The 13,084-nt window shown below is 36.6% G+C and overlaps 1 protein-coding gene across 1 annotated transcript in view; it reads right to left on the bottom strand.

Annotated features, from left to right (window-relative positions):
* Positions 1 to 13,084, bottom strand: part of LOC142358608 (uncharacterized) — a 591,411-nt gene that overhangs the window by 160,797 nt on the left and 417,530 nt on the right. Inside the window, exons 13-14 of the mRNA XM_075410050.1 lie at positions 11,817 to 11,996; positions 4,984 to 5,110 (exon numbers count right to left, since the gene is read on the bottom strand). Of these exons, the coding sequence (XP_075266165.1) occupies positions 4,984 to 5,110; positions 11,817 to 11,996 (307 nt within the window). The remainder of the gene's footprint in view (positions 1 to 4,983; positions 5,111 to 11,816; positions 11,997 to 13,084) is intronic.

The following is a 13,084-nucleotide window of genomic DNA, read 5'->3' as shown; positions in this document are numbered from 1 at the left end:
GAAATAACGGAAATCAACAAATTACAATTAATCTTTTCTTGCGATACATTTTCTAACATTCACAACGGAGTTGATTTCGTTCTAATATGGGTCCTATAATTAGGGTTTAGAAACATTTAATGTCCAGTAATATTTGAGTGAAGGGTGTGGTGTCTAACTTGATTAGTAGCCTGCAGTAGTCTGATAGCACTCTCTCTCTCTTCCAGCTTAGCCCGCATATCCTGCTCCGCTATCTTTACACTCTCCTCGTGGTTGTCTCGAATCAGCGAAAGTTCAGACACGTACCTGCACAAAGCACATTTTTAGGTCAACTATTTTTCTCAGGTTTGTAGTGGCTTGCTTCGAAACTTTTTATCAAAGGTGATTTTACATCAGTCTTCAGATCATTATGCCAAGGAACTAGGCTAGAACAAAAAATTCCGCTATATAGCAAGCGTTTTTACAAGTCCTGAGAAATAATGAATTCACGCGATCAGGTTTTGAAGGAATCTCTAATTCGTTGCATTTCCTTATTTTTAATGAACATTTATTTATTATCGATAGAAGGTAACCTTTAATTTCATTGAACACATAATGCTATATCATTTGTCATTTCTTCCGCCTTGTGATGCTATCAATATTAAAAACTGACCATCATAAATCTATAGAACATAGAGGTTAGGCTAACCGCTAAATTCAATTTAAATCAGCTTGGTTATCAAAACTTTGACCACTCAGATGAAAAGAAGCAACAAACAATTCATTAGGAAGCGTTTAGTTCTGTTAAAGAGTTTTGAGACATTCCATTGGTGTTATATATTGACGCTACATGCGAATGACTTTTCTCCGAAGTATTAGTTCACTTCGTAGTGCTATCCATCTTTTCTTTCCAATTTCACTCCGTTGTATTGTACTTTGATCTTCAATTATTATTACTCTCCGCATATAGGGTGAGCAAAAGTTTACAACAGAGCCGTCAAATTGCCGGAATAGCTCAAAAGAACAGACTTGCGTGCAGTAAAATAGCGATAGAAACAGATACATTTAGGTTGAAAAATTTATCGACGCCGCTCAAAAAATATGTAAAAAACAATAAGCGATCACTTAATAAAACTTTTTTAAAATTCATTGCGCAAAAGCCTTTTCATTAGGTACCTTTAATACACATAGAAGTTCCTGTGGCCTTAAACTAATTCAAAATTGAACTTTTGAAGTGCAAAAGTCACTTTATTGAGTGATGTAGGTCACGTATGATCAAAATCTACATCACGCAAATGATCTTAAAATCGTTGCTAAAGAGAGTGAGAGGTGATGTCACATGCGCGAATGACCTTAGTGAGAGGAAATTAGTCAGAATTGCTTCTAGAACAAAAGTAAAAACAAAGACCTTTAGACCACGAAAAAAAAACACGAGCACCGCAAAATTGTTCCTCTCAGCTTACAGCTATAAAAAAAGTTATCAATATCCCCGATCATCAGCAGTTGACAATGAATCAAACAATCTCGCCTCTGGTTGGACAAGTAAGTTAAATGAAACAAAATAAGGGGCTCTCGCAAAAACAGTGTAGCAGATCACACAAAAGCGGTGATTGATAAGGATTGTAAGAAATGATTGATAACTTTTTGAGCATTTATCGACGTGGAGGCAATATCTGCTGATCTGCCGCATCAAGTTTGTACCATGCCTTTATAGCCATATTAGTGAAGAAGCGTAATTATATCAACGAAGTAACAGTTACGTCAAATGCAGCAGGTTCTTCCGCTTTCCAAGTCGGGACAAAGCTGTCTCCAGGGCGTGATTGAGTTTATGCTATAAGAATCTTTTATTTTCAACTACTGGTGAGAGGTTCGCAGATGAGCAAAGAGCCACTATTTTGTCTCGAATTCAATCCTGTATTGCAATTGCGTATCCTCGCCGTGACAAGCAATGGCGTGATTACTATAATGTCAAGATCTCCTCTACAAGTTGTAGACAGGTACACCCAACCTGTATTTTGCATCTAACTCTAAACTCATTTTATGGCATACGAAGCCCCTTAGTTTGTGCCATATGAGCTACAACGGGCGGAGCAGACAGCCAGCTCTTAGAACAGGCAACGAACGACGTCGAGCGATTCTCTTTCAAAAGCGTAGCTCTGTTTGAAACCTTGAACTTTCCGTTATCGAAAGCTTCTTGGATTACAAATGCTGAAAATTTGGAATATTGAGTGCCAAACCAGTGTAGAGCTCATGCAAAACATTGCAATTTCTTGGGCTTGGTTGGTTATTTTTGAAATGAGATCTTCAGAGGACAAAACACAAAAATCGTTATGATGCTTTATACTGGTCTTTTAGACCACAGTTCGGCCACAATGTAAAGGCTGCGATCAGGTCCCAGCTCACCCAAAAAGTTCCAAGATCTACTGAGAGATCTTCTAAGCCCACCAACTTACCTTCATCTAGGTACCAGGAATGCCGCTGCAGGCTTTGTGGATAATAACACAAAATTGGTAAAAAAGTAATTGGTCAGGCTTTGAGTCAGCAAATGCTTTCAGCATTTCGCTGCGCTTTGTGAAAGTGAATTCCTAGCAAAAATCAATCTGCCAAAACACCCGAAGAGCTTGGCTAGGTGAGTATTCTTTTCAAGAAAACTTAGTCGAATGAATAATGGCTTATAATGCCCATTCCACCCTTCACTCCACCAACAAATTGCAGGCTTTAAAATAGGTGTATTGTTTGAATTTTCGTCCTTCGCTAAGCATTTAGCTATTAGCCTCCTCAAGACTACCCCAGCTGCCATAAGGCGAATACAACATTTCTTTTTCGCCAATGCTGATAGCGATGCGCTGCATAAAGTTTGAGAAACAAATCCGGGAAGTTGCCCACGCCAACATTTGATTACTAGCTTAGTCTAGCCTCAAAATGCCATTTTGGCCCTGCAAATAAAGCTTTGCACGTTTGATGATCTCTTCAAAATTAGAATCATTCGACCGTTTTAGTTGCAAGCTTCATTTCATAACCCGCCGCTGTTCCAGTGGTTTTTTCTAGAATTCTTTGGTAGTTATTCCGCCTGTGTGTTCGCTCTTCTCTGTTACTAAAACGTAAGATGCATTTAGCTCAACCAAACTATTTCTGTGATAACCTTTTAGATCCAGATCAATCTACTGCTGAGGTGTCTAGTCAAAAACATAGCCGGCAGATTGTCAGAAAATAGCCGCCGTTGACGCGCTAGAAGCACATCGGGATTGAAACAGACAGAAAGAAGATTATAATTGACCAATTTTTTTCCAAATTTTCAACAACTGTTCTAATTCAGTGTGCAGTCTCACTTAGATTCCAAACCTATATTTACTTTAGTTTCTAAACTGAAGGGTATTAAGCTTAATACTAACAACAGCCAGCAATCGCTCTAATGAACTTTGATAACCTAATGCACTATGAGTTAATGACTCAGTGACAAAGTCATCGAAAGCACTAGCTTTGAACAGAAACGATTGAATCGACCAAGTTAACCCCTATTAGCAGCATCAGAGACCTGTCCCAATGAGATTAAACGAAAAGACATCAAAAAGTACAATAAATACTTGCAGAACTCAAAAATTCACTCCAAATTTTTGAGAAAAAATAGCGTCAAAGTCATGAAAACCACTAGCTCTTAACTCGAGCTATTTATTCGGTTCTGTTATGCCTCTTTAGCAACCAATCAGACCTGTCACTGATGATACTATGTGATAAGACAAAATTTTAAAACGGGGGCCAAATCTAAAATTCACTAATATTTTATGACATCAAATAATGGCAAAGTCATAAAAGTATTGGCTGGCCCTTAATGAATTCAAGCAGAGTTAAATAGGCACAATTAGAACACATTTGCACCGTCCTAAAAGCACTGAAGGAGAGGAAACTCTAAAAACTGAAGTCAAATTGACGCAACTGAAAAAAAATCCATCTCAAAAACCGCCAAATTGTTCAAACACCAATTTCTCACTCCACTTTAAAGGTATATGAAAAAAGTCACGCCTCAAACCAACTCGATTTATTGCTCCCTTTACTATTTCAGTGTTACCAGAATCACCACTTTAATTTGACTTATCACTGACGTGAAAAAGCCGAAAAATGCGTAAACAGATCTTAAAAAAAGACAGAGCACCAATACAATTCAAATTCTTTGAATCGTAATAAAAATAGAGCGCTATAATAGCCAGCTGAGAAGCTGAGGCGGCTGTTAACAAAACCCACTTTAAATTCTCTTTCTGCTTTTCGTCTTTTCAGGTGCGGACTCATGAACCGATTAAAAAAATAGATCACCATTACTCCTCTTCGAGACTACCAATATAATCTTTGAATTGTAAAAAAAGTCCCGTTATAAAAAAAACCAACGCACAACGAGAATGAACCACAGAAAAAACTCTTTCTTCGAGAGCAGCCCTACTAAAAACGGAATCTCGCATGATGCCCTTTAGATGCTAAACATTTCAAAGTAATTCGATTAGCAAAATTCACAAAAATTGCAAAGGAATGCAAGTAATGTAAGAAAAACTAGGTTTCAACGATAGCACTCACCATCCAGCTTCCCGTAGAAATTATCATCTTGGGAGGCTGACATGGTAGAATGAATATATAGGCGACAGAACTAAAAAAAAACACCCCACAAATACTTGTCTGGCAGCAGAGACAGCATTTGATCCAATGAACTCTGATTGCTTAACCAACTATGTCAAAAAGACAGCGCTCCATCGGTTCATCTAGTTTATTTCAATTTTGTACTTCTGACTTGGATTCTACCTACTATATGAGGCGTATCTTTGATGGATCAAATCTAAATTCTATGCAGATCAAACAAAAAGGTGTGTCTCCAGTCAATCATGAAATAACGGAAATCAACAAATTACAATTAATCTTTTCTTGCGATACATTTTCTAACATTCATAACGGAGTTGATTTCATTCTAATATGGGTCCTATAATTAGGGTTTAGAAACATTTAATGTCCAGTAATATTTGAGTGAAGGGTGTGGTGTCTAACTTGATTAGTAGCCTGCAGTAGTCTGATAGCACTCTCTCTCTCTTCCAGCTTAGCCCGCATATCCTGCTCCGCTATCTTTACACTCTCCTCGTGGTTGTCTCGAATCAGCGAAAGTTCAGACACGTACCTGCACAAAGCACATTTTTAGGTCAACTTTTTTTCTCAGGTTTGTAGTGGCTTGCTTCGAAACTTTTTATCAAAGGTGATTTTACATCAGTCTTCAGATCATTATTCCAAGGAACTAGGCTAGAACAAAAAATTCCGCTATATAGCAAACGTTTTTACAAGTCCTGAGAAATAATGAATTCACGCGATCAGGTTTTGAAGGAATCGCTAATTCGTTGCATTTCCTTATTTTTAATGAACATTTATTTATTATCGATAGAAGGTAACCTTTAATTTCATTGAACACATAATGCTATATCATTTGTCATTTCTTCCGCCTTGTGATGCTATCAATATTAAAAACTGACCATCATAAATCTATAGAACATAGAGGTTAGGCTAACCGCTAAATTCAATTTAAATCAGCTTGGTTATCAAAATTTTGACCACTCAGATGAAAAGAAGCAACAAACAATTCATTAGGAAGCGTTTAGTTTTGTTAAAGAGTTTTGAGACATTCCATTGGTGTTATACATTGACGTTACATACGAATGACTTTTCTCCGAAGTATTAGTTCACTTCGTCTATCCATCTTTTCTTTCCAAATTCCCTCCGTTGTATTGTACTTTGATCTTCAATTATTATTACTCTCCGCATATAGGGTGAGCAACAGTTTACAACACACCCGTCAGATTGCCGGAATAGCTCAAAAGAACAGACTTGCATGCAGTAAAATAGCGATAGAAACAGATACATTTAGGTTGAAAAATTTATCGACGCCGCTCAAAAAACTATGCAAAAAACATTAAGCGATCACTTAATAAAACTTTTTAAAAATTCATTGCGCAAAAGCCTTTTCATTAGGGACCTTTAATACACATAGGAGTTCCTGTGGTCTTAAACTAACTCAAAATTGAACTTTTTAAGTGCAAAAATCACTTTATTGAGTGATGTAAGTCACGTATGATCAAAATCTATATCACGCAAATGATCTTAAAATCGTTGCTAGAGAGAGTGAGAGATGATGTCACACGCGCAAATGACGTTAGTGAGAGAAAATTAATCAGAATTGATTTTAGAACAAAAGTAAAAACAAAAAGACCTTTAGACCACGAAACAAAAAAAACACGAGCACCGCAAAATTGTTCCGCTCAGCTTACAGCTATAAAAAAAAGTTATCAATATCCCCGATCATCAGCAGTTGACAATGGATCAAACAATCTCGCCTCTGGTTGGAGGAGAGTTAACTGAAACAAAATAAGGGGCTCTTGCTAAAAACAGTGTTGCAGATCGCACAATAGCGGTGATTGATAAGAATTGTATGAACTGATTGAGAACTTTTTGAGCATTTATCGCCGTGGAGGCAATATCTGCTCATCTGCCGCATCAAGTTTGTACCCTGCCTTTAATTCCATATTAGTGAAGAAGTTGAATTGCAGCAACGAAGTAACAGTTACGTCAAATGCAGCAAGTTCTTCGGCTTTCCAAGTCGGGACAAAGCTGTCTCCAGGGCGTGATTGACCTTATGCTATAAGAATCTTTTATTTTCAACTACTGGTGAGAAGTTCGCAGATAAGCCACTATTTTGTCTCGAATTCAATCGTGTCTTGCAATTGCGTATCCTCGCCGTGACAAGCAATGGCGTGATTACTATAATGTCAAGATCTCCTCTACAAGTTGTAGACAGGTACACCCAACCTGTATTTTGCATCTAACTCTAAACTCATTTTATGGCATACGAAGCCCCTTAGTTTGTGCCATATGAGCTACAACGGGCGGAGCAGACAGCCAGCTCTTAGAACAGGCAATGAATGACGTCGAGCGATTCTTTCAAAAGCGTAGCTCTGTTTGAAACCTTGGAACTTTACGTTATCGAAAGCTTCTTGGATTATCGTTTGCTGAAAATTTGGAATATTTAGTGCTAAACCGGTGTAGAGCTCATGCAAAACATTGCAATTTCTTTGGTCTTGGTTGGTTATTTTTGAAATGAGATCTTCAGAGGACAAAACACAACCATCGTTATGATGCTTTATGCTGGTCTTTCAGACTACAGTTCGGCCACAATTTAAGGCTGCGATCAGATCCCACCTCGCACAAAATGTTCCAGGATCTACTTAGAGGTCTTCTAAGCCCACCAAAATACCGTCATCTAGGTACCAGGAATGCTGCTGCAGGTTTTGTGGATAATAACACAAAATAGGTTAAAAAAGTAATTGACCAGGCATTGAGTCAGCAAATGCTTTCAGCATTTCGCTGCGTTTTGTGAAAGTGAAGTCATAGCAAAAATCAATCTGCCAAAACACCCGAAGAGCTTGGCGAGGTGAGTATTCTTTTCAAGAAAACTTAGTCGAATGAATAATGGCTTATAATGGCCACTCCACCCTTCACTCCACCAACAAATTCCAGGCTTTAAAAGAGGTGTATTGTTTGAATTTTCGTCCTTCGCTAAGCATTTAGCTATTATTCTCCTCAAGACTACCCCAGCTGCAATAAGGCGAATACAACATTTCTTTTTCGCCAATGCTGATAGCGATGCGCTGCATAAAGTTTGAGAAACAAATCCGGGAAGTTGCCCACGCCAACATTTGATTACTAGCTTAGTCTAGCCTCAAAGAAATGCCATTTTGGCCCTGCAAATAAAGCTTTGCACGTTTGATGATCTCTTCAAAATTAGAATCATTCGACCGTATTAGTTGCAAGCTTCATTTCTAAACTGAAGGGTATTAAGCTTAATACTAACAACAGCCAGCAATCGCTCTAATGAACTTTGATAACCTAATGCAATATGACTTAATGACTAGGCTTTATCGGTTTATCCCGTTTCCTTTGATTTTGATCTGTTGACATTGACCGTATTCACTACATTGCGTAATTCAATGCATAAAAGAATTTAGAACGCATTCAGTTGAAACAGTGAATGAGGTAAGTCAGAAGTCGAGCGTAAAAAACGTGATCAAAAGGTAAAGCGAATTAGAAAACCATGGACATGTCCTTACGTACAATTCAACAAATTTTCATTGACTAAAGAGAAAACTAGACCTAGAAGGGACTATGAGTGAATTGGGAAAACCAATTCTACAAAATAATCAGATAAATTTTTAAAAAAAAACAGAAAGTCAATGTCAAAATGCCGCATGGGAAGAAACCAAAAGAGAGAAATGGAAATTTGGTTCAAACAAAAAGCTAGGCCTAGAAAGAACTATGATTTGATTGGGAACAGAACTTAAAAAAAATCCGATGCAAAAAATCGAAAAAACAGTAAAAATCAAAGTAAAACTGCCGCATGTGAACAAAAAAACCTATACCGAGAAAGCGAATTTTCGTTCAAACGCCGTTTTCTCACTCTACTTTTAAATTCGAACGAAAAAATTTCACGCTGCAAAACCGCTTGCTTTATCGCTCCACTTCCTGTTTCGGCGTGACCAAAATCACTACTCCTATTTGACTTCAAAAATCATGAAAATGTGTGAACAGATCTTAAAAAAACAGCGCCCCAATACAATTCAAATTCTTTGAATTGTAATAAAAGGAGAGCGCCTAAATAATAGCCGTTTGAGAGGCTGACGGCGGCTATTAATAATGCTATTGGACAAAACCGAAAACCTAAAGTCGCTTTTGAACATTGCTACGCAAATAAGTGACTTTCAACACAACTACCAGTGATATATTTCTAACTTAATAAGAAACTATAACAAATTAATTACTAAGATATGGCATGTAAGTGAAGGTTTTGGACCCAAAGCGTGATAACTACATTTGGCAAATGAGAATGAAGAGGTTAGCATTAGTACATATTAGGGTTAAGCGTGCCATGGTTTGATGAAAAGGAACAGCAAACAAACCCAGTTTCACTAAAATAACTGAAGCTGTAAATACCGCACAATGGTTAGCCTCCTTTAAATTCCAAGAAGTTAGCCTGAAGACGCACAATCTGTTTTCAAATACTCGAGACTGAAAATTCTCACCAGTTGTATTTCAGATATATTAAAACATAGCTGGCAGATTGCCAGAAAATAGCCGCAATAGATTCGTAGATCGGCAGTCTAAAAAAAAACAGTAAAAAAGACAGACCAAAAAAATTCGTCTTTTCATTGAAGGCTGATCTGTTATATTTTGATTAAAAATCTGTATAAGTTATTGCTGCCTCTATTAGCTGATCTCAAATAACCTTCATTTAGAGTGACACACACCCATTTGACCTTATCTCTTTGAATTAAAGTAAATAAAAGTCAATTTCAAATTGAGGAAATCATTTTTGAGAGTGAGGTAAGTCAAGTGTGGCCAAAAATTTAATCACTCGCATGAACAAAAAAACTCGCTCCACTAAGAGCGAAAAATGACGTCACACATGCAATTCAGTTGAAATTGCATGAACGAATGAACAAAAAGTGGCTGTGACGTCATATGGTCGTAACAAAAATCATGACGACGAAAGCCGGAAGAATTCCGGAAGCGACTCGAAGCACCAAAACTTCACGAAAAGCTGAAGCCATTACCTTTTGTATTAAACCACTAAATCATTACCTCCCCGTGTCTGATCTAAAAATCGGTGAAATTTAAACCACTGTCAGAAGAGAAAGAAAATGCAGCAAAATTTTATTATTGAAAACGTTTGGTAACGTTAAAAAAGTCTGAAATTTTTAGGATGGTCAAAAAACTGACAGCCTGACAAAGCTGACAGGGCCATCAATTGCCCTCAGATAATTAATGATTCTAATCTCAAAAAGATCGCGAAAGCAAACGGCAGATAAAAATTTTTCAAAGACAGTAAAGTCAAAATTATTCAAAAAAGAGTGCTCTAAGAATCAGAGAACCACTACAATTAGATTTCTCATCACGGCAATTAAGATAAAAATAACACATGATTTTTCCTTGTTGTATATATGCTAGACAACATGATTTCATGCTAATTCAAAATAAAATTAATCATAGAAAAACATAAGCAACAGAATAATATTCAAAGGCAAAAAATCGTCGAAAAACAATACCAAGCCCGGAAGAAAATTGCAATGAATAGTAATAAGTAGAAATGTTGGAAAAGACTTTCTAGCAAAGTCCCAGTACTGCCTTATTTTGAATTAAATCAATTGCAAACCGAAGAAAGCAAGATCTAAGAAAAAGCTGAATTCAGTCAATTTTTTAACAACTGAAAAAATCAATATAACGAATATAAAAGTAGGTGCCAGGACAAAACCAGAATGATACAAACAAGAATGTGAAGAATATGGACACAATGTTAGGAACACCGTAACAAAGACAAATTCTTGATTTTTGAAAGTTAAAAATCAAATTTAAAAAAATCAAGAAAAACGAGTGCATTTCATTGATCAGCATTCGAGACATAGAAAAGACAACAAGTCATTCGGGACAAAAATCAAATTTGCTGAACAGAATAAAACAAGAAAAAGCAGAATTCAGACATACAAAACAATAAAACATTTCGCAAAAAAGTGGCCAAAAAATATTTAAGACTGCATTTATGAAACAAATTTATCTGTTTTTTCAAAAACTTAACACCAAAAAATGATTCCAATTTTATTGAAACGAAATTAAAGTCCCTCAAGTTCCCCAAAATACTATTTCTAGTAATTAAAAGCAAAATACAAACAAAAAACTGAAAAAAATTGGCAAAAAAACTACGAAAATCGGATTAGCAAATGTACAATTTTATGAAACAAAATTAAATCGAGGTAGAAAGAGGCATTGAGTATATGAATTATCAAATGGAAGTTGCCATATTAACTGATTTTTGACAAAAAAACAGCTAAAAGATCCAAAAATGAAGAAATTAATAGAAAAAAAAGCCAAAAATTAATTATAAAATCAAGAAATATGTGCCAATTTCGCATTTGAAACGCAATTTCAGGCTAGCAAAATACTGTGCTATCAATTTCCAGGGTTTACATTTCAACATAGCACCAATTAAAAATTATTTCTACAAAAAACCAAATTACAAGCATAAAAACTAGGCCTCTTAGAAGAAAAAACGGCTAAAAACGGTTAACTATATATGCCATTCAGTCAAAAACTACTTTTCAATGTCAAAAAAACATTCACTAAACGCAGTGCATGATCAAAAAACTTCTCTCGCTCAGAAAAATTTAGTTCACACTGCAATTTTACTCGCTTTTGCTTTTAGGTCAAAACATCGTCTGAACGAATAGTACTTCCGGTAAAAAAAAAAAAACCTTAAGAAAACCAATACTCCTCTTCGAGTCGTAAAAAAACCAAGAGAAGGCCAATAATAGCCCCAGCTATCGCTGTGCGGCTATTAAAAAATAAAAGATCGTCATTCAAAAGTAGTGTTGATCAATTTGACGGAATCTGAAATCTACGATATTTAAATGTTCCATAAAAAATCGAAAGTTATAGTCTCGTCCTCCACTCCTGCTGGAACTCCTTATTGAAAGCATTTCGTTTCGAGAAAAAGTCATAACGCTAAAGGTGAGAGAGTTTATGCTTTTACAGACAACATAATTCAAAACGTTTACTTTCCGATTTCGTCTAATACATGCAGTTGCAGTATCAGAAGATATTGCTATGGAATATTATCACAACAATTCAAGTTACGTTTTTAGTTGATAAATCAGAATTAAATAATATTACTTTAAAACCGATACAAATTCCTTTTTATACTATTCATAAATGTATGCAGTGCCAATGGTTGCAACTGAAATTTTTACACAAGACACGACGCAGCCTAGGTTATAATGGATGGACTGACTAACTTCTGAGAGAGTAAAAGCTCGTCTCTCAATTTCTCGATCTGTTCTTTCAGCTCAGTGATATCTACCCTGCTTCTCTCTGCAATCTCAGCCCTCCTCTGCTGCTCGTCTTCCAACTCCCTCTTAGCATGCTCCAGAGACTGCAACGCAGCCAACTTGTCAGTCTCCAGTTCCTCTTTCAGTCTAAAATTCAAACTATTTCTATTACACTCTCACTGAATGTTGTCCACAACTCAAAATATAGCGGGAAAACAGCCACCATCGACCCCTTTGAGGTGCATTGCTATTTAAAAAGAAAACGAAAAGAAACGATACTAACTGACAGGCTTTATCTTTAAAGATTTAAAAATCGTTACAATTTAAAGTACCAGATTTAGAGTAACAGGTTCAGAATACCAATTAGCATTCGCTCCAACTTTGGTAACCTACGGCACTTTGCCTTAACGAGCGAGTTTGTGGTGTATCGAGTTTCTTCCGGTTTCGATCTTCTGACCGAAACCGTATTCGTTATATGACAAATTTGTTTCAATGAATTCTAAAACACATTTTCAGTTGAAACAGTGAGTGAGGTGATTCAGAAATCACACATGAAAATCGGGACTTGTCAAACAAAAACCTCAACTGCAATTCAACTATTTAAAAAACTAAACACCTGGCCATCAACCTCCTCAGAAGAACAGCCTTTAATAATCAATAAAGCATATATCAATTTACATAATTAGCTAAAAACCAAATAACAGTTCCCATTTTCTGAGGAAATCAATTGCAAAATTCGCAAAAACGCTCACATAGCGGGACTACATACAGCAGCATTGCAGAATCTGAAGAAAGACAAATTAAGAGGACAAAAAATGGCAAGAGTCGACTTTCACTTATGTCTCTGAAGATAAGCGGCCTCTAGGTCTCGACCAAGCACGTAAACCAAACTTCAAATCGTTAACAGCAAAAAAACCATGGGAAAGCAAACCAGCTTATAACAAAACAGCTAAAAGACAACGCAAGAAAAGTACACCCGACTACGGCAGGGACAATTGCTCTCAAACAACAGGCTGGCAACAGGGGGGGGGGGGGGGGGTTGACTGACTGAGGTGAGCGGCTCAAATTAGGATCGCATACTTAGACACTAGTTAAGTGTGAGGGCTCAAAAAGAGCGGCTCGGCCACTTAAGGCTCTTTGATCGCTACCAGTTCATTAGAACAGACGTATCGTTTTTATAATCATTCATTCAAAAAGGATAAGAAAAATAGCGATAATTGCCGCTCGTTAAAAAT

The sequence above is a fragment of the Convolutriloba macropyga genome, chromosome 2, assembly GCF_964194025.1.
Source record: "Convolutriloba macropyga chromosome 2, txConMacr16.3, whole genome shotgun sequence".
Lineage (NCBI taxonomy): Eukaryota > Metazoa > Xenacoelomorpha > Acoela > Convolutidae > Convolutriloba > Convolutriloba macropyga.
Note: the sequence above shows the minus strand (reverse complement) of the source record. Positions and strands in the feature narration are given on the sequence as shown.